We start from the raw sequence: 20,219 nt of genomic DNA on the forward strand, positions 1-20,219 counted from the left end.
GCGCACTGACGCGGTGGAAAACCTTTGATGTAACAATGCCGAGGGATGATGTTATCTCGGGAATGCTGCAATTCTCTCGACTTCTAAGGATCACTGAACTTCCTCCCTGTAACATTGTAATTGTACTCCGTTGCGCAACAACAAGAATTCGCGGCAGTAGATACGACAGCAAAGTTGCGACAATCTGTTCCACGCGAATTATTTTGCACTGCTCGCAATGGCTTCTTTAAAGCTTCCGATTGTTCGACGCACACAATGTCCGTCTAACAAAGCGGCTTTGAATGGCATGGTCGATTCGATGTAACTACAAAACAATTATTTCCGTACGAATTCCTACCTGTTCACCTAATACTTTAATAAGCAAACAAACGTTGCATAAGAGTCTCTTTCGCGTTGGAAAATATACAATAATTCCGCGACGGTTTAACTACAATCGATTTGGAGCAATCTTTTTCCTTTCCCGAACCGTGAAGCAGAACCATGGAATAAATCTCATTACAAGAACTCATCGCGAGCCATTAAAGACATTTTTGCGATTCCTGCGTTAGCTAATATTAATGTTCAATCTCGAGCGTTTCTCTTTTCTTTCTTCATTTCATCGCATAGTATCCAACTCTCGGTATATTACAAAGAACTATTTTTAATTAACAACCGTTCCAAGCATTCCCTTTGATCTCTAGTTCATCGGTACGATTTTAACGATAAAAGCTATTGTGATTGGTTAACTTAAGATAAAGTTGTATAAAACGAGATCTTTTTTTAGACCCTTAATTAAGAAATCTATAATAATTTTCTTTGACCTGCATACTTCGCTTCAATTTAACGCTAAAGTAATTAAATACAGTGTCGTAATGCGCTGTTTGTTATATATATTCACCAACAAATATTATAATTAATTTCTTGCGCTTTAGTGCGGACATATTAATTACCGTTGCGTAATAGAATCGCATTTACGCTAAAGAGAAATCTTCCTATTTAAATAGTCATAAAAATCTAATTATAAAAAATTTCATCTCTTCATCGCTATTCCATTATTGTCTATTGCTTTAAATTAAAAAAATTTAAGAGCTATAAATCAAGATCTAGATTTAATCATTTTATTACGAACGTATTAATAAAACACGTCAGTAGGTATAACATCAGGAACACAAATTGGCGCCAAATGCGAGAATTTGTCGAAAGTCATCGCTTTATCCAAAAGTTTTAAGCACGTCTTTACGACTTAAACTTTTTTGTCATTGTTCGTTACACCCCACGCTTTCAGCTTTTAGAAAGTTTTATAAGTGCTTTGGCCAGTTTGCTTCGAAAACGTTGTTTAGTAAAAAAGTTTATCAAGATATTTGGTATATTGATTATTTCAATTTATCGCAGCTAACTTGCAAATAATTTTAATATTTATATTTACAACAGAAATGTGAATATAATTAATAATATTAAATAAAGACAGAGATATATTACATATAATAAAAGCCTATAATAAAAATCAGTAATTTTTTATTATATTAATTTTTGTAATCAATAATGAGAAAACCAACTCTAATAAATTTATTTAAAAAATGTCAAACTTATTGTTTACGAAATAAAATATTGTTTCTAATTTACAAAAGTTAAAACTATTTTAAAGCAATAGTATTTTTCTCTAAAAAAAAATGTCTAGTAAAAATGAGAAAAACCATTCAAAAACAATATTTGTTTGGAAATATATTTGTATACACGGAAAGAACGGTTTTGCTGAAGTTTCTAAAAATTTAGCTTGATATATGTATATACAAATTTGAAAATAATTTTGTTGCACCATCAAAATAATTATGTAGAACACTCAAACTAATTGCTAAAATGTCAAAATTTTTTACAGCATTATCATCATACTTCAGCAATCTACTTAATGGTGCAACAAAATTATTTTCAGATTTGTATCTATAGCTAAGTTTTTAAATACTTTAGCAAAACCATTCTTTCCGTGTATATATGTACACTTTTGTCAGATAAATGAATGAGATGCGGATCGACAGCTGTTGAGTGAATACAGTCAATATCCCGATTGCTACTACATAAAAGCGTCAATGATTGGTAAACTAGCTTTAAATTATACATTCGTGCGCACTGTCGCGCACAACACCGGGTAACCGTTGTGCTGGCGACAGCAAATTCAACGTCACATGAAGCGAGTAATTTGATATTGTAACGCTGGATAACTATGCTACACGTATTTTACTCGCGGCAACGGCTGGAGATTTCCATACAAATTAGCGGACCCGCGGGCCACGTATCATAATCCGCAAATAATAAACGGCTGCATTTGTGGTAATTCATATGATCGCCGTACTTTGTTGTACTTTGCGTCCGTATTTATTAGATTTATATTTTTAACTTTGCACCTCCAAATCTATTTAATATTTAATAAAATAATATACTTTTAAAATTATTAATAGCTTTTCTCTCTTCGTAGAACTATAACTATTTCCTTAGATTTCGAAAAAGATTAATTTTTTAAAAAGTGTTAATTTATTACTTACTTTAACGTAGTAATTCGATAATGATAGAACAAAATGCTAATAACGAAATTATTAGCCGAATTATGATTCATGAAATAATCGTTTGCCAAAGTGTTTGTTACATTTTCTGTAAAATACTCTTTTCATATTTCGCGTGTCTTTTTTTTACAATAAATTTTACAATCTACATGACATATTTCAAACCCAACTTGATTTAGTTTACGGTCATCTCGTACGTGATGTGCACATATTACGGCACAACGTCAACGAATTAATTTACTGCGACCGAGATAAGCTGTGAATGCGTCACGCAAAGCATAATCTCTATCACTAGCGTAGCGGAAGGTCTGTCTGCATGTATGCCGGAACCACTTGCGCGTATACGTGATCAACTTCGGGTGTAGCGTTTATTATAATTAAGAACAACGAATATACTCGCTGCAATGCTTGCATGTGTGTCGTGGAATTAATTTGTTCATACGCGAGTTAATGATGTGTGTATAACATTCTCTGTGTAATAGTTACTCAAAATAGATGTACACGAAATTCCCCGAGCATTGTGCGCTACCTCGCAATTGTGGATCCACCGACGGGCCTTTTATTTCCAAATAGCTAGATAATGTTTCAAATCAATTCAAGCTTTGTTATTGATATACTTTTGTTGTCATGTACAATATCGAATATATATTAGCAATCATCATATCCACAATTATTAAATAAATTATCATTACACTAGACATACGTTAATTGTCCGTAATAATCAATTATAATCATTTATAATAAAGTATTAAATTACTTAATCAATAATGGTTAACCTAAACTAAATAAAAGTACAAATAATTTATTGGGTTCAGAATAAAGTAACGATAGTATTTTATGTATGTGTTAATTTTGCTAATCAAAATTTACGAAACTGTTTTTTATGTCTATATGGATTGGGTTTATACATGTAAAAATATAAAAAAATTATACCATTACGGTAACAAAATTTTATATAATTTAAAAAGATATTATTTTAGTCTAAATATTTTAAAATAAAATTAAAGTAAAATAATATAAATAAATTATTTATAAAATATTTATATGTTATTGTAATTCATCTCTCATATTTTAATAATATACTGTTCAAATGTTAAAATTAACTTTCGACGTTTGATTTCATTTTATTCTGCACTTTGCACGTGTCCGAGAATAAAGTTCTAAAATAACTGTTTTCATTGATAATCAATGCTCTATCGTTCGGTATTTAAATTAAACAGAATTAACATTCATTTACTTTGTTTAATATATCCGAAACATATATGCTATAAATTTCCTTTTTGCATATATATATATTTTAAGTATAAAAAGCAGAATATAAAAGCACAGGATATAATATTTTTTTAATTATATTATTTAATTATGTCTCTTTGTAATTAAATGTGATAATTATTGTTCCTATAGTTAACTTATTGTTGTGATATTTGTGTTACATTATTTGTATCATATTGAACATTAAATCATAAATTGAAGAAGATATCCCCTTTGCTTTTGAGTTATGTTTTAGATTCCATAAGAAACATTATTCTCAGGTGTAACTCAGAAACGAGTAATGTATTGAGAAGGCGTATCGAGCGTTATAAATTCGACTGCCTTGGCGTTTATCGTGGGTGAAAATTTATTGAAGAATATTTTGTAGAGCTAAAAATAAATCGGCGAGTTACATCCCGGATTTACTGTGCGGAATATTTCGCCGCGGGCGATTATAAAAACATGTAATTTTATTCAATAGCTTCAATTTCTATCAAAACTCTCTTTGCAATGTACAGATTTGCAGTTAAAGTTTACGCATCATTGATGAAACACAATATTATTAGTTGTTTAATTTACAACGTGTCATTTATCGACGTTCTCTCAGATGTTCAATGTGTTTAAATGCAACTATGCCCGTATGTACAGGTGCAAACACACAGCGGAATTAGCTACAAAAAAGTACGCAAATTGATGGCAAATGGTCAGGCGAACAGTCTTGGTTACACATGCGCAGATTCAAACAACCCAATTAACTTCAAAACGTGATAAAAAGAAAGCGCGACGTACTTTACGATCAACGTGACACTATCCTGGAAGACTAAATTTACTTTCCGCGCTAATTTATTGTAATTCGCTTAGCTTTCATTGACACTTCCTCGTGACTCGATTTTACTGCAAGATTTTTCGTTGCAGCCGTTTAAAATGTATTCTTTGAGAATACATTTTAACAGTAAAAAGTAATAAATAGATGTATTACATCTATTTAACATATAATAACATTTTATGTAACATTATATGTAAAAAAATGTATATATATTTTTTATAACCTTCTTTAATCCTTTTCTTTAAGGGGGCATATACCTTTCTCGGACAAAAACAAATAGCATATTTCATGATTTTTTTCCGGCGAAAGTATAAAAGATACGAAGATCGGGTTTTTCGCAAATGAAAGTACGTATTGTAGAGTGCATTTTCTGATTTTTGTTTTTTATTTGCGATGGAAAGTACTTCCCCTACAGCCCCTCGCCCTAGGCCCTGCATGTTTTTGCGGTACCGGCGGAATCTCCGAGCTGGTTCATCTGAAGACAAAAAATCAAAAAAGGTTTTAAAATTTATGATATTTTCTAGTCCCTGACGGATGCTTTTTGCAATTTTTTAATTATTTCTATTTGTCTTTTAAGAAACAAAATGAAAATTTTGACTAAAAATCGATGTCTCAAGTTTGGAAGTCCGCCATTTTGTTAAAAATCAAAATTTGGGAAATCCCATCCGTCAGGGACTAGAAAATATCATAAACTTTAAGACCCTTTTTTATTTTTTGTCTTCAGATGAGCCAGCTTGGAGATTCCGCCGGTACCGCAAAACCCTCCACGACAAGCAGGGCCTAGGGCGAGGGGCTGTAGGGGAAGGGGTTTCCATCACTAATTAAAAAAAAAAATCAGGAAATGCACTTTAAAATATGTACTTTCATTTGCGAAAAACCCGATCCTCGTATCTTTTATATTTTCGTCGGAAAAAAATCGTGAAATATGCTGTTTTTTTGGTCCGAGAAAGGTATATGCCCCCTTAATGTAATTCCTCGATAGCCTTACATTATAGAGATAATTGTTATCAAACAAAATTGAAATTCTTTAATAAAAAAAATCTAATCCTTAAAAATCTCTATATATATATATATATATATATATATATAATGTTGCGTTCTCAACTGAGAGAAAGCCAGCAAGACATCATCATACTTCCTTCCTATACAGTGATTTCCAACTGAGAGCATCATCCACTTTCGTGTGCAAAAGTTCCTCGAACAAAAGGCAACCGTGTTGCGGCCCATTTTGCGCTATCGATCCGCCAAGTTCCCAAGCGCCATGATATAACATTTCCATCACGGTCCAACAATGTTCTCCATACACATTTGTAAACGTTATCGTCAAGTAGTTCTCACCGCCAGCACAAAACTCCACAACATGCGTATACGTATGTTATACATATCGTTGTAAAAGTCAAATAACGCGAAACACAAGAATTACCGCGAGTGTAAATCAGTTCGATTGTGATATTCAACCATAGTATTGTAACACGTCGGAGTGACACAATGTCAACCTGTAAAGTTACACACATTACCGATGTCAAGAACATGCGTGTATATCGCGCGTACGTCGACGACCGATCGCGAATTTAGACGAGAATGTAAATCGAATGTATAGATATATTCATTGTCTCGTGATTACACGGCGGATATCTGTGGTGCGGTAACAGCTACTACAGAGAAATTGTTATAATAAATGTTATATCAAATTATTATATATTTTGTTGTTTAGATATTATACGTAATATGTGAATATTATTATATGAGCAAATAAGATTGTTAGTCTGTGCTAATAGAGATATTGAATCAAAGGGAAGGTATAAGGCGGGGTAAAGTAATAATATATACGGAAAGAACGGTTTTGCTGAAGTATCTAAAAATTGAGCTAGATATAGAAAGATAATTATCGGTCCATCTAAGTAATTATATTAGACGTTCAAGCTGGTTGCTAGAATATCAAAACTTTTTGCAACATTATCATCATGCTTAAAAGTCCTACATAATAATTTTGGAGAGATGATCCAACATAATTATTTTCAGATCTGTATCTAGCTTAATTTCTATATACTTTAGCAAAACCATTCTTTCCGTGTAGATATAAAGAGATAATAAATGTGATAAATAATATAAATAATATCAAATAAAGCCTTTTGGATTGGAATTACTACTTTTTATAATATTTTATATTAATGTTATTTTGATTGTCTAAAAATTTTAAAACGCAGATATTTCTTAAAAATATATGTATATATTTACATTGAAATGGAAATAAGAAATATCATAAAAACTCAAGAAAAGATCTTTTATGTCTTTAAACATGATAGATTTGCTTTTATCGCGAGCCACAGAATAACGTTAGTCATTCTTTCACAAGATATAAATTTATGAGTATGACGTAACATTTTCGATACTATAAAATCGAACATCTTCACAAAATTTAGAAAGTGACTTAAAAGAAATATCGATCAAATGGAGAGTGCATGGATTGTTTATTGCAAACACTTTCGACATGCACCGTGCAATCCCCAGAGATAAGTTTCTTCTAACTTCTGTTACACAGATCCTGCCGGGTTAAACGTGCGGAACGGTAAGATCCATTAGGGATAAATTGAACAGGCGAGTTTATGTCTTGCACGGCGTCTCAAACCTTATCTTTAAAGAACAGAGTTTCTCATAGATTTCAAGAGAGCTTACACACATGCACAAGTTTTGTATGAGAAACTGATCGACGTATAAAACATTGATTTAAAAATCATATAGCGCAAAATGAATGGTAAAAATCGTTTGAAAATGTTTGTACTTTTTTATACCAAATTATATCATTTATATTCAATCCTGGAAAATTAATATAGACAATAAAGACTTGTTTTATATATTTTCGTATTTAAACATTTTATTAATTTTTCGAGGATGGGTTTAATTGCCACGATGTGTATTATTTTTCGATAACAATTTATTTTTTTTAAAGCCGGTTCAAAAATTTAATTAATTTTTCGAGGATATAAAGGATTCTTTGCAATTGCCTGATAAGCCATTGCCTGATAAAGGAATTTTTTTTGATTAAGGATATTGAAACACAAATGAAGTCGTTTGAAGAAAAACGACTCCCGGGCGAAGCCCGGGTAACCAATTTATTTATTTATATAATATTTAGTACTTCCTAGTAAAATAATTTACGGCATTATAGGATTTTTAAGCTCTTTTTCGGTCAGGCGCATTATCTTCGTCAAATATTCGTGTATTATAATTATTGATTAAAAATACAAAACTACATTTTGATTTAATATTATATAAGCTATTACTTATTTTTGATCTCATCAAAATTTAATTTTCCACGTACCAAATTGTTAACCAAAATTTTATAATGCATTGTATGAAGGTTTTAAACGCGATATAAATTGAAAATACCTAGAAAGTTTAAATTCCGAAAGTGCTAAAATATTAACGAACTCTATTGTTCAATAAAATTTAAGACAAAAACCGTTTGATTGAATTTATGATATGCTACATAAAACTAAAGTTTAGTTTACAACATTGTTATATATTTAAAAAGCTAAGAAATTCTAAAAAAGTTTTAAATACTTCTACTAGCAAACTTTCTTCTTGCAAAGTACGTTCTCGATATATTTCAAGGAATGCAAGATGAAGGATACTTCCTAAGTACGAATCTTTACACATTTATTTCATCATTTTATCATTTTGTTTTTGCACTTAGTTTTTACTGCACCATTTATATTTCACGATGTATCAATTCGAACAACGATAAAATTACGAGAAATTTTCGATTAATACTTCTCTATCGACTTCTCTGATCCAAACTTCGAACGAAAACCCATTGTAACTTTCTGGCGCAATAGTGTCGTATGCAGCACTAGATCAAAGAGTACTCTCTAATTAATATGCATTCGATCTACAACAGCCTCATCGGTACGTTTTTCACGCGGATATTTCACCGCGCGCAGTGCAACTATCTTTGAGGAAACATTTTTTTTTTTTTCCAAGCAATCAAACGCGAATTGTCGTCTCACTGACATTGACTCGCAATTTCGAACTATCGAACACAAGGATGAAATCTTGTTATCCTCGAGAATCATCATGGGAATCATCCATTATTCATATTGAGCGACCACGAGAAATCCTCGATATCATTGACGACGTTGACCGGTAACATTCTTTCTCTATAATATTTCTCGATAATTTAGACAAATGCCACATATAGCTGATATTGAGGTCGCAAACCCGTTTTTTAAACCTTTTCTTATACTAGAATAACACAAGGATCGAGAATCGACAGGTGACAAAATGTTAAGATTAACCTTAAGGTAAAGAATGATGGGATGTGACCGTAATTTCCTATATAAAATCTCGTTATACGAGGCATAAAACGATCGAACACGGAGGAAAATAAAGTGTAACGATGCGTTGGCGAGACGTCGTCATATCTAATGTCTCGTTTCCCTTTAAACAAGCAGTCGATAAAATCTACGATTTCGCTGAAGATCATACGAATATTATGGCAATATTGTGAACCATTTCACAGTTGCGATTAACGACAAGACTTAGAGAGAAGCAACAAGGAGAATTCGATAATAGATGTATTTATTACATATGTAATATATTTCATGTTAAAAATTGGAATAATTTCTCTTTTTATTACCTATTTACATCATTGAAGCACAATCCATCTAATATCTTTCTCTTTTAATTGATTACTGCTGAAAAACAGTTTAATATAACTTTACATTTTTATTTAATTCTGGCTATTTTTCACAACACAGATTTTTGCAATATAACTGCATTATATATGTGTGTGTGTGTGTGTGTGTGTGTGTGTGTGTGTGTACATTTCTTTTCGTATAAATAAGTTCGTACAAGATATATTCCGATAAAAAGAAAAGCGAGAATTTTTCGTTTATTTCTTGACTACGCTACGATATAGCCCGCAGCTTTTTCGCCGTAAACGTACATCTAATGGTTTTATCGCGAACCAACGAAGAGAATATTCGCCCAGGCGAATGCCCTTAAGTTAACGCGAAAGTTTTACGAGTTTCAGATTATCACGGCTTAAGCTTCCTTCGTATAGTGTCGTATAGGTTTTTATTGCACCGAATCCTTAAATAAAAATAATGTTAGAAAAAGAGAAGTGATGACATTTACAAAATGAATCGAGAACATTAAAAATATATATTTGTTCCTTATGTTTGTTATGTAAGGCACGAATTAATTGTTTTACAAACGTATTAGTTTTTTATGATAAATAATTTGCTTTGCATAATTGCAACAACAATAATGGATAAAGTACGATAGATGGATAAAGTACGATGTTTTTTATTCTTTTCCAAATATAATAACATTAAGCAATGCATAATAGTTAAAATTAAAAGAAGAGATAAATTTTTAATTTTTACACTTTTTATAAAGCTATCTCTTAAATTTTAATCCATCTCATTAATATACATTATTTTAAAAGTTATAATTTAATGGCCTAATATTCAGATAAAACTTTCATAGTTTTCAAATTATAAATATAAATGAGAAAACTATTAATTTATGCAATTAAAGAATAATATAAGATATTCATACATTTCAAGCATTCAACTGCAGATAATTTTGCAACGTCAAGATCTGTATTTTATTTATTATAAAAGAAGATAAGTAGTTATTATACGTCTAAGAAATCTTTCGGAAAATTTAAATTTAAATAAATTGGCTAAACGAGAAACTTTATTCATAAAGTTTAAGAAATCTGAAATACAGCTTCCGTGTAACAGAGAAATAACGGAACCGGAAAATAATGTCTTTTCAGGAAAAAGTATCTTTTCAGAAAAGAATATCTTTTATATTAAAAAATATTGCAAAAAAGTCGAGTAAAACGATATTAATTTTAAACATAACTCAAAGTAAGATACTTTTGCAAATTTTATGACATAAAATCTAATTTTGTGTAATTCTGATAAGAATAAAATAAATTCCACCTCAATTAAAAATTCAAATAAAAGATGCGAAAGAAAAGTTACAAGAAACTCTCAATATTTGCACACATTCTGTGCATTTATCTTCTATATTATTCAAAATCCTCTATTATTCAGCCAAAAATTATTGCTACTTCGCGCCAAAGTTTAACAGAACTTTTAAAGAAGCAAAAAAAATCAAATGTAAAAAATATCTTTCGGAAACGATTTCTAAGGTGCAATTTCTGTGAGGTGAAAGAAAAATATTTCTCCCTTGCAAGGAAGTAAATAAGAAAAATTACGGTCAAGCACACGGTGGTACGGTTATTTCCTTGGCACGGTGTGAAATTCGATCAAATCGATATAATCTCCGATTGCAATTCGGTAGAACGGTCTCACATACACAGTGCATTCGCACACGCCGCGTATCTGTCCCCAAGGTTTCCATTTCACGCTCCCGCGCCGAGCTTACGTTGGACAAACCCGAGGAGGAAACGTCGCGATCGACAAGGTGCAATTGCACAATACCCTAGCGACGCCAATAAGAAAGTTTAGCCATGCAACGTCGTTTCGACTAACATCCCCCGAGACATCAGACAGACGATCGAACATATATACATACATTATACATGTATCATAGAAAAATTCTCTCCTTCCTGCTCGTCGCATATCGTAGAGCATTTTTATTACTGATATGGGAATGCTACTTACCGTCAGCTTTGCTTGATTGATCATTTTTATCACGTCTCTGCCATCTTATTTGTATTAAATCAATGTTTTCATTTTTCTTTGTATATATTTTCATGCCAACACGTTATCAATACTACATTAAATACTTATATATTGAGAGGTTTTATTAAATTATATAAAAAATGTATAAAGTAAGTATAAATAAAATTAAGATGTGTATAATCAAAACCTAATAAAAAATCCGATATAATTTATTAAATATTAATCAGATATTTTTATCGATTGATGGAAAATTTCTTAACCAAAATCGAATCTTCTGTAATCAATCAACTGTTTTATACTTGAATTATCAATTCCGGAATTTTAAATTTAGGATAGGAATAAAATCATCTAAGTGTATTATTTGTAGCCAATATTGATTCGCGATTGACCGATGGCATTGTGTTTGATATAAGAAATAAACGCACTTAACGGTAACGAACGGTGACAGAAATGTTAATTTATAAATCAGCAGGCAGATTCATAAATCAGCAGACAAATTTATAAGTCAGCAGACAGATTAATAAATAAAAAAAATCTTCGGTCAGTTATTCAACATAACGTCCAAAGTTTAGTATATCATGATTGACAAAGAATGACGTAAAATAAAAAAATTATAATTATACTCACCGCAAAATAAGTATTATTATCCACAATCGTAAGTATTCTTCATGCATATTTCCCTAATATGTATGTTATATTTTTATGAAAAATTTTATGTCTTTACCTTTATGTGAATTAAAAATTATTCAATATTCTACTTAAATTACTTTTAATATGCTATATTGAAACATATTTCAATATTAAATAATTTAATACAATTGTTTAACTCTGATATATTTTATAAACGAATTTATCACCAATATTATTCTACAATAATATTTGTTGAATTTCTCATCGTACTACATATATATTAATTTACTTCAAGTTTTACAATTAGTCCATCCATTTCGAGAGAAAGGAGAAAAGGCAATAGATTTATGAAATCTTATGTTTATCTATTAATATTATCTTATGCTTTTAATATATATTTCTAATTTTTTAAATATCGTGATAATTATAAGCATAACTCATTTAGATATTAAGAAAGAAAAAATAATAATTCATTTTCTGCTACATTTATTATTAAATATATTAAATTTAAAATTTTTCATAAAAATGGTCAGAAAGAGCGATTTAACACTCTTAATTCTCCGCGGCTCTTCTAATAATATTTTATATCTTCATGTGTTAGGTATATATTTGAAGAGTACATATAGCGGAATTTTCAGAAAATTATGCGAGATAAAATCCATTGTATAAAGATTATGAGAATAAATAATTTAACATTTACAAATCACACGAATCAATGCGCAGCAGTACGGAACACGTATTATAATATTATAAATAACATACTTTCTGACCAATAACATATGAATGTATCAAAATTAAAACAATTAATATCAAATTAATGAATATATTAATTTCCCTAAACAATTAATATCTTTATTAATTTGATATTAAATGTTAAAACAAATATTTAATAAAAAATCACTGATGCAGAAAATAATCGCGATCACTGCTAATTATCATTTCATTGCTATCGTTAATTTCCATTAACTCACTACGTAATCAGTAATCACTTTGTGGAAAATCCAAATTAACATACGATCACGAAGTTTGTTTTAAAATAGTACTTTTTGAATTCGCATTCTTTTTAATCTTTTTATTCATATGCCGCGAATCTAACAATGAATTTCATTAAGTGCGCGTCCAAAAACAATGATATCGCGGTAACGAATCGATTTGCGCGGTTAGGTAGTTAGACATCTCAAGTTAGACATCTCTGAATAAAATCCACCATTGAACAATAACGCAATAAACAGTCATTACTCACCGCTCCGCCCGCGCCGTCGCCGTCGCCCGACGCCTCTCAGATCTGCTCCAGGCTCCTCTCAGCTTCCAGCTCCTCCTCTCAGCTTGCAGCTCCTTCTCTCGTTGCTTCCTGGTGGCACACTCACTCGCAATTGTCACTCGCGAAAATATCATTAATACGATATCGACAATACGACGCGACGCGACGTTACGATCGTACGTTCGCGGATGGTCAATAATGTATCTCGTCTCTCTCGTCTCTCGTCTCCGGCCACTAACTTCACTCACGCCGTATCGCGCTAAGTTTCCGGTAATCGGGTTAAGTTTCCGGCACTATATTTGCAAACGTATGTTTGTCGTCGTCGCTAATGGAACGTCACAGCACGGAACGGATCTACTCCAAATCGAGAAGCGTGGTATTCGATTAGCAAGCTAAGCTATTCGTAGTTGATTCTGCGCCTCGCCTCGCCTCGCCTCGCAACTCGCGTCTCGCATCTCGATATTTGATCGTCGCGTGATTCCGCGTTTGTACTACGTTGAATATTTCATCGGGATCAATCGCGCGAGCAATCGGCAAAGCGTATCCTCCCCGCACAATATATAGAATATGAATGTTTTCGACGGAAAGCGGCAGCGACGATCCTGTCGTTTTGGGCATTCCGTTACGCGAATTAATGTTCGTCCTCGACTTTAACATTCTCGTGTATCTACTCACGTACCACACAAGATTATAATCGCCATGTTAAACGCGAGAGTGGCTGCTTCTGTAGTTAGCCGCGCGATTTACGTACTTTCTCCGCCATTTCAAATTCGACCGTTGACCTCGCGAAACGTCGCGGGCGGCGAGCGGGTCGTCGAGCTTCTGAAGTTAGCCGCGCGATTCACAAGCTTCCTCCGCCATTTCAAATTCGACCGTTGATCTCGCGAAACGTTGCGAGCGTCGAGCGAGTCGTCGCGGGCTTCTCGCATCCTTCGTATTTTATTCGCGTTATTCGTCCGCCGCGTCGCGGTATAACAATAAGTGCTCGTCGCGTCGCGAGAGTAATATAGGAAATGCCGCGTATATATTCGCGAGTGAAAGTGAATACGCTACGAAAGAAAGAGCGACAACGGTAACTGAACGGAGGAGGAAGAGGCGGAGGGCGGCGATTATGGGTGAGTAACGGATATTTATTGAAATAATCGGGACAAATATGTATAATCGAAAGAGAGATCGCGTTCTAAAAGACCATGCGATATATGGAACAGTCCGCGCCACTACTTGCCTCGCTTGAATCTCGCCGGGTGAATGATAACGCGCACAGTGATAGCGCAATGATAGAACGGAGCCGCGGGCTTCTCGGTAACGCGAATGATCGGAACGGAGTAGGAGCAGGCTGACTACGCACGTCGAACACGCACCGTCTAGTCACCCTACCCCCACTCTATCCCCCTCTATTCAGGTTGCCGCGCGCGCCGCGACGCCCGCGGCCGCATTCCAGAGGACAATACGACGATGTGCGTACTGCGTGACGGTTCGCGACGTTCGCGGCGCGCTATACACCTGCCTCGGTCGAATCTCGCCGGGTGAATGATAGTACGCGGGATTCGCGGGATTCGCGGGAACTTTGTGTACACAACATATGAATACAACAGCCGCGCTATATATCGCGCTCGACGCTGCTACCAAAATAAACGGTCGACGGAGCAGCGAGCACTTGCCTTTGTATGTATTGGCGTAACGGCCAGTTTATCGCCACGAAATACTCGGTGTGCGTTCACGAAATATTTAACGTCTTATAAAGTGAATTGTGTCATAATCTGCCCCTTGCGCGTTTCGCATTTTATCGATAAACACGATCGATATAACATTCGTGTGATCGTGATATTTTCGCGAGTGAAAGTGAACGCGCTACGAAAAAAAAGAGCAACGGTATATATTTACAATTTGTATTTGTGAGTTGACTCATTCTTTTTATTTTACGCCAAATTCTTACGCAAATTGAGTGGTTTTAACGAATTGAGAATTTTTCTCGAGTGTTTCCTGAAATCGGGAAAGTGAAATAAAATCGTTCACGAAATACTTAACGTTTTACAAAACGAATTATATTATAATCTACCCCTTGCGTTTCGCATTTTATTGATAAACGCGATGAATCATCATCGATATATTATTCGTATTTATGTGAGTTGACCCGCTTTTTATTTTGCATCAAATAGGGCGATTTTAACGAATCGACGATTCTTCTCGTGTTTTCTTAAATCGCGAAAGTGAAATTAAATCGCTGTAATTCTCGTGTCTTCTTAAATCGGGAAAGTAAAATTAAATCGTTCACGAAATACTTAACGTTTTACAAAACGAATTATATTATAATCTACCCCTTGCATTTCGCATTTCATCGATAAACGCGCTCGATATATTGTCATCGATACATTATTCGTATTTATGCGAGTTGACCAACTCTTTTTATTTTTCGCCAAATTCTTACCCGCCGGTTTGAACGATTTTAACGAATCGAGAATTTTTCTCGTGTTTTCTTAATAAATCAGGAAAATTAAATTAAATAGCCGCAAAAGATGTGACGATTCTCTTTCTTTTCTATCCTTTATTGTCTTCATGTATTACTTATTAATATTGCATAATTTTATTCTCCGATAATATAAAATATATAATAAAAATTTTAAAAGAAAATATATGAGACGTATGTAAACTTTATTCTTCAAATTCTTCAAAGAAATTAAACATTTGATTCAATTCGTTCAAGTGCAATGTCATTTTTTAGACAATCAATTTGACTCGCGTTGCATCGAACAAAGGGGTATAGTTTCCGGGGCTATTTTCGAGTGTATCGTTATTAATTCTTCTAAGTAGAGTAATTAGCAATCATTCAAAACTTTCATTTAAAATGGGATTATTTGGTATGCAGCATAGATCATCTATCTCCTTCTATTAATTGACGAATATAATTGTCCAACGAAAAATTTAACAAATCTTTCATTATACTTATATTACATATAATATGCGCAAAATTTAGAATACTTATTTCTGAAAAATCTGGAATTTGCTAGTGTCTCTTTGGTATGATAGCTATCGGCGGTTCTGTTATACCTCACATTCCATTCATGAAATGTCACGCGAATAGCTTCTGCGTCAGTAGCCTAATGCACTCGAAGAATTCATCGTTCCTCAGGAATTTCGTCCCATCGTTGTACGAGCTTGACCTAGTGCACTGGATATCAATCAACCATAAATCTCATTCTCACGTTCTGCATTATACTAAAAAATTACATTAACACGTTAAAATTTTAGTATACAAATTTGCAATTTATATTTTAACAAATATGTAGATAGTAAATTATTTCTTTAACGATAGAGCATTGCTATAAAAATAGGATGGGGATGAGCGGGAACATAATGAAGTCGGTTAAAAAGAAATGTTCAACGTGTATAGAAAGACATTGCTCATTATTGTTTTGTCGTTAGAAACATTATCTGATTAAACTTACAAGTAATAACTATACACGCATAGATGTACATACATATATAATAATAAGAGTATACATGTGTTGTATATTTAAAATTGCAATAACCATTACGCTATTTCACATTGCGATTAATTTCAAGTGCAATGTCTATCTCTCGTACTGTTAATAAAATCTCCTTCGACAAGTGGAAAACGCTTTTATTTATAATTTACGTATTAGCTAAAGTGCAGTCATTTTATGGACGTGAAAGTGAAAAATCTTCTTGGAAATGCGAAATGCAACATGTGAAAAAGTACATTTACGTGTATATATCCTAGAGTACAATTCCTAAAATTCGTCTATGAAATTTTTATCAAACAAGCTTGAGCACTCTGTAAATGCTTTGTGCACTGTTGAGCAGCAAACTTACTTCACCCAACATTGCAAGGAGATTAAAAAAACATAATTATCTTCAGTTTCTCTTTAAATAATGTGGAAATATAGTATCATTGGCCAGTATTCGTAGTCAGATCTTATATATATATAGATATAAGCTCTGACTATGAATACCGGTCATTGTCTTGTAAATTTATATTATATATAAATTTTATATATAAATTCTACATATAAAATTTATATAATTTATATAAATTACATTATGTTTAATTGTATATATAAAGAGTGTCATATTATGTATCTATATATCGTGTTATTTACTGACTAATAAATAAATAGTTTGACGTAATTATAAAGGTCTCCCTCCAAAGACAATAATACAAACAAGTTTTTCTATTTCTGACTGTTTAACGTATATCTTTAAAAAAGCAAAAGAAGTTTAATGTATCCCATTAAAACACAATCGGTATAAAAGGAATGTATAGTGATGCCTATGTCTCTGTCGTCATATCTTTATCTTCACTATTAGGATTAAATGTTTAGCACATTTTCATTTATCTCATATTACAATCTGCATTCCTTCTTTCTATTCTTTTCTTTATTAAAAGATTGAGAAAATATTATTCAAATAAATACGTACGTCATATATCTAAAACGAAATTGGGGATTTAATTCTTGTGTTGGCGCTCATTATTTTCCTCTTATTGCGTAAAAACGTTAGCAATAAGACCTAGATATCGAAGAAATCGATCAATTGCAATAAGAAATTCTTGAGAAGATTGCCATTTTGAACTCTCTACTTTGGTTGTTCGAGCGACTTGACGTTTAAGTCTTACTGTTTATGTCTTTCTATGTGCTTCTGTATTCGAATCCCAACTCTAAAATGTTGTTGCTTTTAGATGTATAACGAATGTCGAAAGATTGGATTTGTTGACTTGCAATTTATCTTTTTTGTTTCTTGTGTCTGTTTGAAAATGTCCGATTATAGTCAACATGTTGGGCCTGGCACTAGGAATTTGCATTCCTAGTAATACTTTGCACAACACGCTGTCCCCACCATGCCTCCAAGTTAAATGGCTCAAAATCTGTAAAAAAAAATGTGAGACGCAATATATCCTATACGTCCTTCATTCACAATATATTCAAAGAAAATAATAAAGGAAAATAAAAATTATCGAAGAAAAGGAATAAAACGTTACAATAAAACAAAATATCTCTAAAGAATGGGAATTAATCTCTCCTGTTACACTGTACATGCACATATAATTTTCTTAGGGTGCGTTCCTTTTCACGCATGATGTGCATAATGCATCACTTATCCTTGTTTAAAACATTCAGTGAACAAGGATACGTAATTCATTATGCGCATCATGCGTGAAACGGAATGCACCCTTAGTAAATTAAGATCAAGACAAAGAAACAAAAGAAATAAAAGAAATAAAATCCTTCAGTTTAAATCAAATTTTTTTATATCACTACTGTTTCTATAAAGTACAAAATGTTTACCTTTCAACTGTGGGTTTGGCTCACGTTCTTGGTAATATGTAACTGACGCTCCATGTCTATAATTGGAGGAGTTACTGTGTGGTTGATTGTGGCACATATCTAACTCTTTAGATACAGAATTCCACGCTGAAAAAAAAAATGAAACGAGTATAAAGAATGAGAGAGAACCATCCCTCGGAAACATATATTTTAATAATTTGAATTAAATTGCACGTGTATACTTACAATCATAGATATACTTGATCAGGTCAAAGTGTTGCGCCAGTGTCTCTGGCTGATGTCTGGAAGGTATCGATGAGGGCCTCTTCCCATTCATCGTAGTCATCTGCGATCTATTGCTACGAATAACATAATTAAGATAAGCAACCGTTCTAAATATATAATTCAGTTCTCATATCTACGATTTGACAACAAATAAAATTGATCCTAATATAACCTAGCCTAGGTTTCCTTCTTAGATTTTTAGATTTTCTAAATCTAATTTAAAATGTATTAAATTATTAAAACGTCAACTGTGACCCCGACATTAGTCATCCGTCTAAAAATAATTAATCCGCCCATAATTAACCGGAATTACGGGTTATCGCGTAACGTAGAGTCCGTGCCAAGTACAGATGCAATATTTTACCGAGGCATTTTGAAACGATTTCCAGTCCACGCGTTATACGGATTTACAACGATCGGGTCTCTGTGTTCGTAATTATCATGCACGTGACACGATAACTCGCGATAACGTCGCTAAACCTCGACGTAAACGTGAAATCACGCGACGACAATGCAGCTCCTTCGTGACAAGTGCTGTAATACGCGTATCAGAATCCATACGTACACAAAGGCACGTGTGTGTGTATATATACACATTCAGCCATCTTCGAAGCGTCATACGGACAAGTGTCTTGACGGTGCACACATGTGATTCATCAACAATTAAGCGTGACACGATTTTCACACGCGACAATCATCTATACATGTGTACATACGTATGTATGCATATATACATCAAAAGCCATGCGCGCTATTTAGATATATACATATAATATGGAGTGTATAGAGACACACACGTATATAGAGACAATAGTATAATTAAAACATTATACATTCGAGCGTGCCCCGTCGAAGACGGTAAGAGACGAGTATCTTTCAAACGAGAAAATTCCTCGCGATGCCTTTTAATTCCCCGAGGCGCGAGTCAACGTTCTGGGGGTGAGGAGAGAACATCAGCGCGGGAAAGATGGCGGCTGATAAACGCGAATGCGCTTCCCCGTTCCCGCCCGCGAACGTCGCGCGACGCACCGTCGTTCGATCGCTCTCGTTTCCGCGGAGCAGCGTCCCGTTCGGCTTTCGCACGACCGTCAACGAGCGACGAGCGCCGAAAGAGATTCGCAGGAAAGCGCGAGGAGATGCAAAGCGAGCACGCGGTGGCCCGCTTCGCGAAACGCGGATGGGTAGATACCTCATTTTTCCCAGTTCCGTGTCCCTCCCAGTCTCTCGACGACGATGCGGCTCGATCTGTCGACGCGACGGTTGTCGGTGGCCGGGACACGCAGCCTGGACGTGGCTGCGCCGGGACGCGAACGGCGGACGAGGCTCCAGTGCCGCTAACAATTTGAGCAAACTGTGCGGCTGTGTCAAGCGCACAGCTGTGCCGAGCTTACCCTACGGTGGCTGTCAACAATTGCCACGAGCGACGAGCCACGAGCCACGACGCGACCTTCCGACCACTTCCGACAGTTCCGACTGGTTCCG

General features: G+C 33.8%; 2 protein-coding genes across 3 annotated transcripts in view; both read right to left on the reverse strand.

Moving 5' to 3' along the window:
• The window catches only part of Nmdar2 (NMDA receptor 2), a 197,322-nt gene extending 184,053 nt beyond the window's left edge, over positions 1–13,269 (reverse strand). The window contains exon 1 of the mRNA XM_071698941.1: positions 13,150–13,269. The gene's annotated coding sequence lies outside the window, so the exon portion shown is untranslated. The remainder of the gene's footprint in view (positions 1–13,149) is intronic.
• Positions 13,270–16,553: 3,284 nt separating this feature from the next.
• On the reverse strand, positions 16,554–20,209 carry LOC139768620 (MAPK regulated corepressor interacting protein 2). Of its 2 annotated transcripts, none has more exons than XM_071699004.1 (4): positions 19,927–20,209; positions 18,699–18,811; positions 18,474–18,599; positions 16,554–18,052 (listed from the first exon to the last, which is right to left on the reverse strand). In XM_071699004.1, the coding sequence occupies exons 1-4, from the start codon at positions 19,929–19,931 to the stop codon at positions 17,976–17,978; spliced, it is 321 nt and encodes a 106-aa protein (XP_071555105.1). In that variant the 5' UTR covers positions 19,932–20,209; the 3' UTR covers positions 16,554–17,975. The 2 variants fall into 2 exon arrangements, with proteins under 2 accessions (XP_071555105.1, XP_071555095.1); XM_071698994.1 differs by lacking the exon at positions 19,927–20,209 and adding an exon at positions 19,102–19,261.
• Positions 20,210–20,219: the final 10 nt, after the last annotated feature.

The sequence above is a fragment of the Temnothorax nylanderi genome, unplaced genomic scaffold (genome assembly GCF_030848795.1).
Source record: "Temnothorax nylanderi isolate EJ_2023f unplaced genomic scaffold, tnyl_v1.0 TNYL_tig0002_pilon, whole genome shotgun sequence".
In the NCBI taxonomy this organism is placed as follows: Eukaryota; Metazoa; Arthropoda; class Insecta; order Hymenoptera; family Formicidae; genus Temnothorax; species Temnothorax nylanderi.

Excerpts from the sequence above, each read along its gene's own strand:
- LOC139768620 (XM_071698994.1), bottom strand. Across the intron at positions 18,600-18,698 it reads GATCAAGTATATCTATGATT|CGTGGAATTCTGTATCTAAA; the intron begins GTAAGTATACAC and ends TTTTTTTTTCAG. Across the intron at positions 18,053-18,473 it reads GCCAAACCCACAGTTGAAAG|ATTTTGAGCCATTTAACTTG; the intron begins GTAAACATTTTG and ends TTTTTTTTACAG.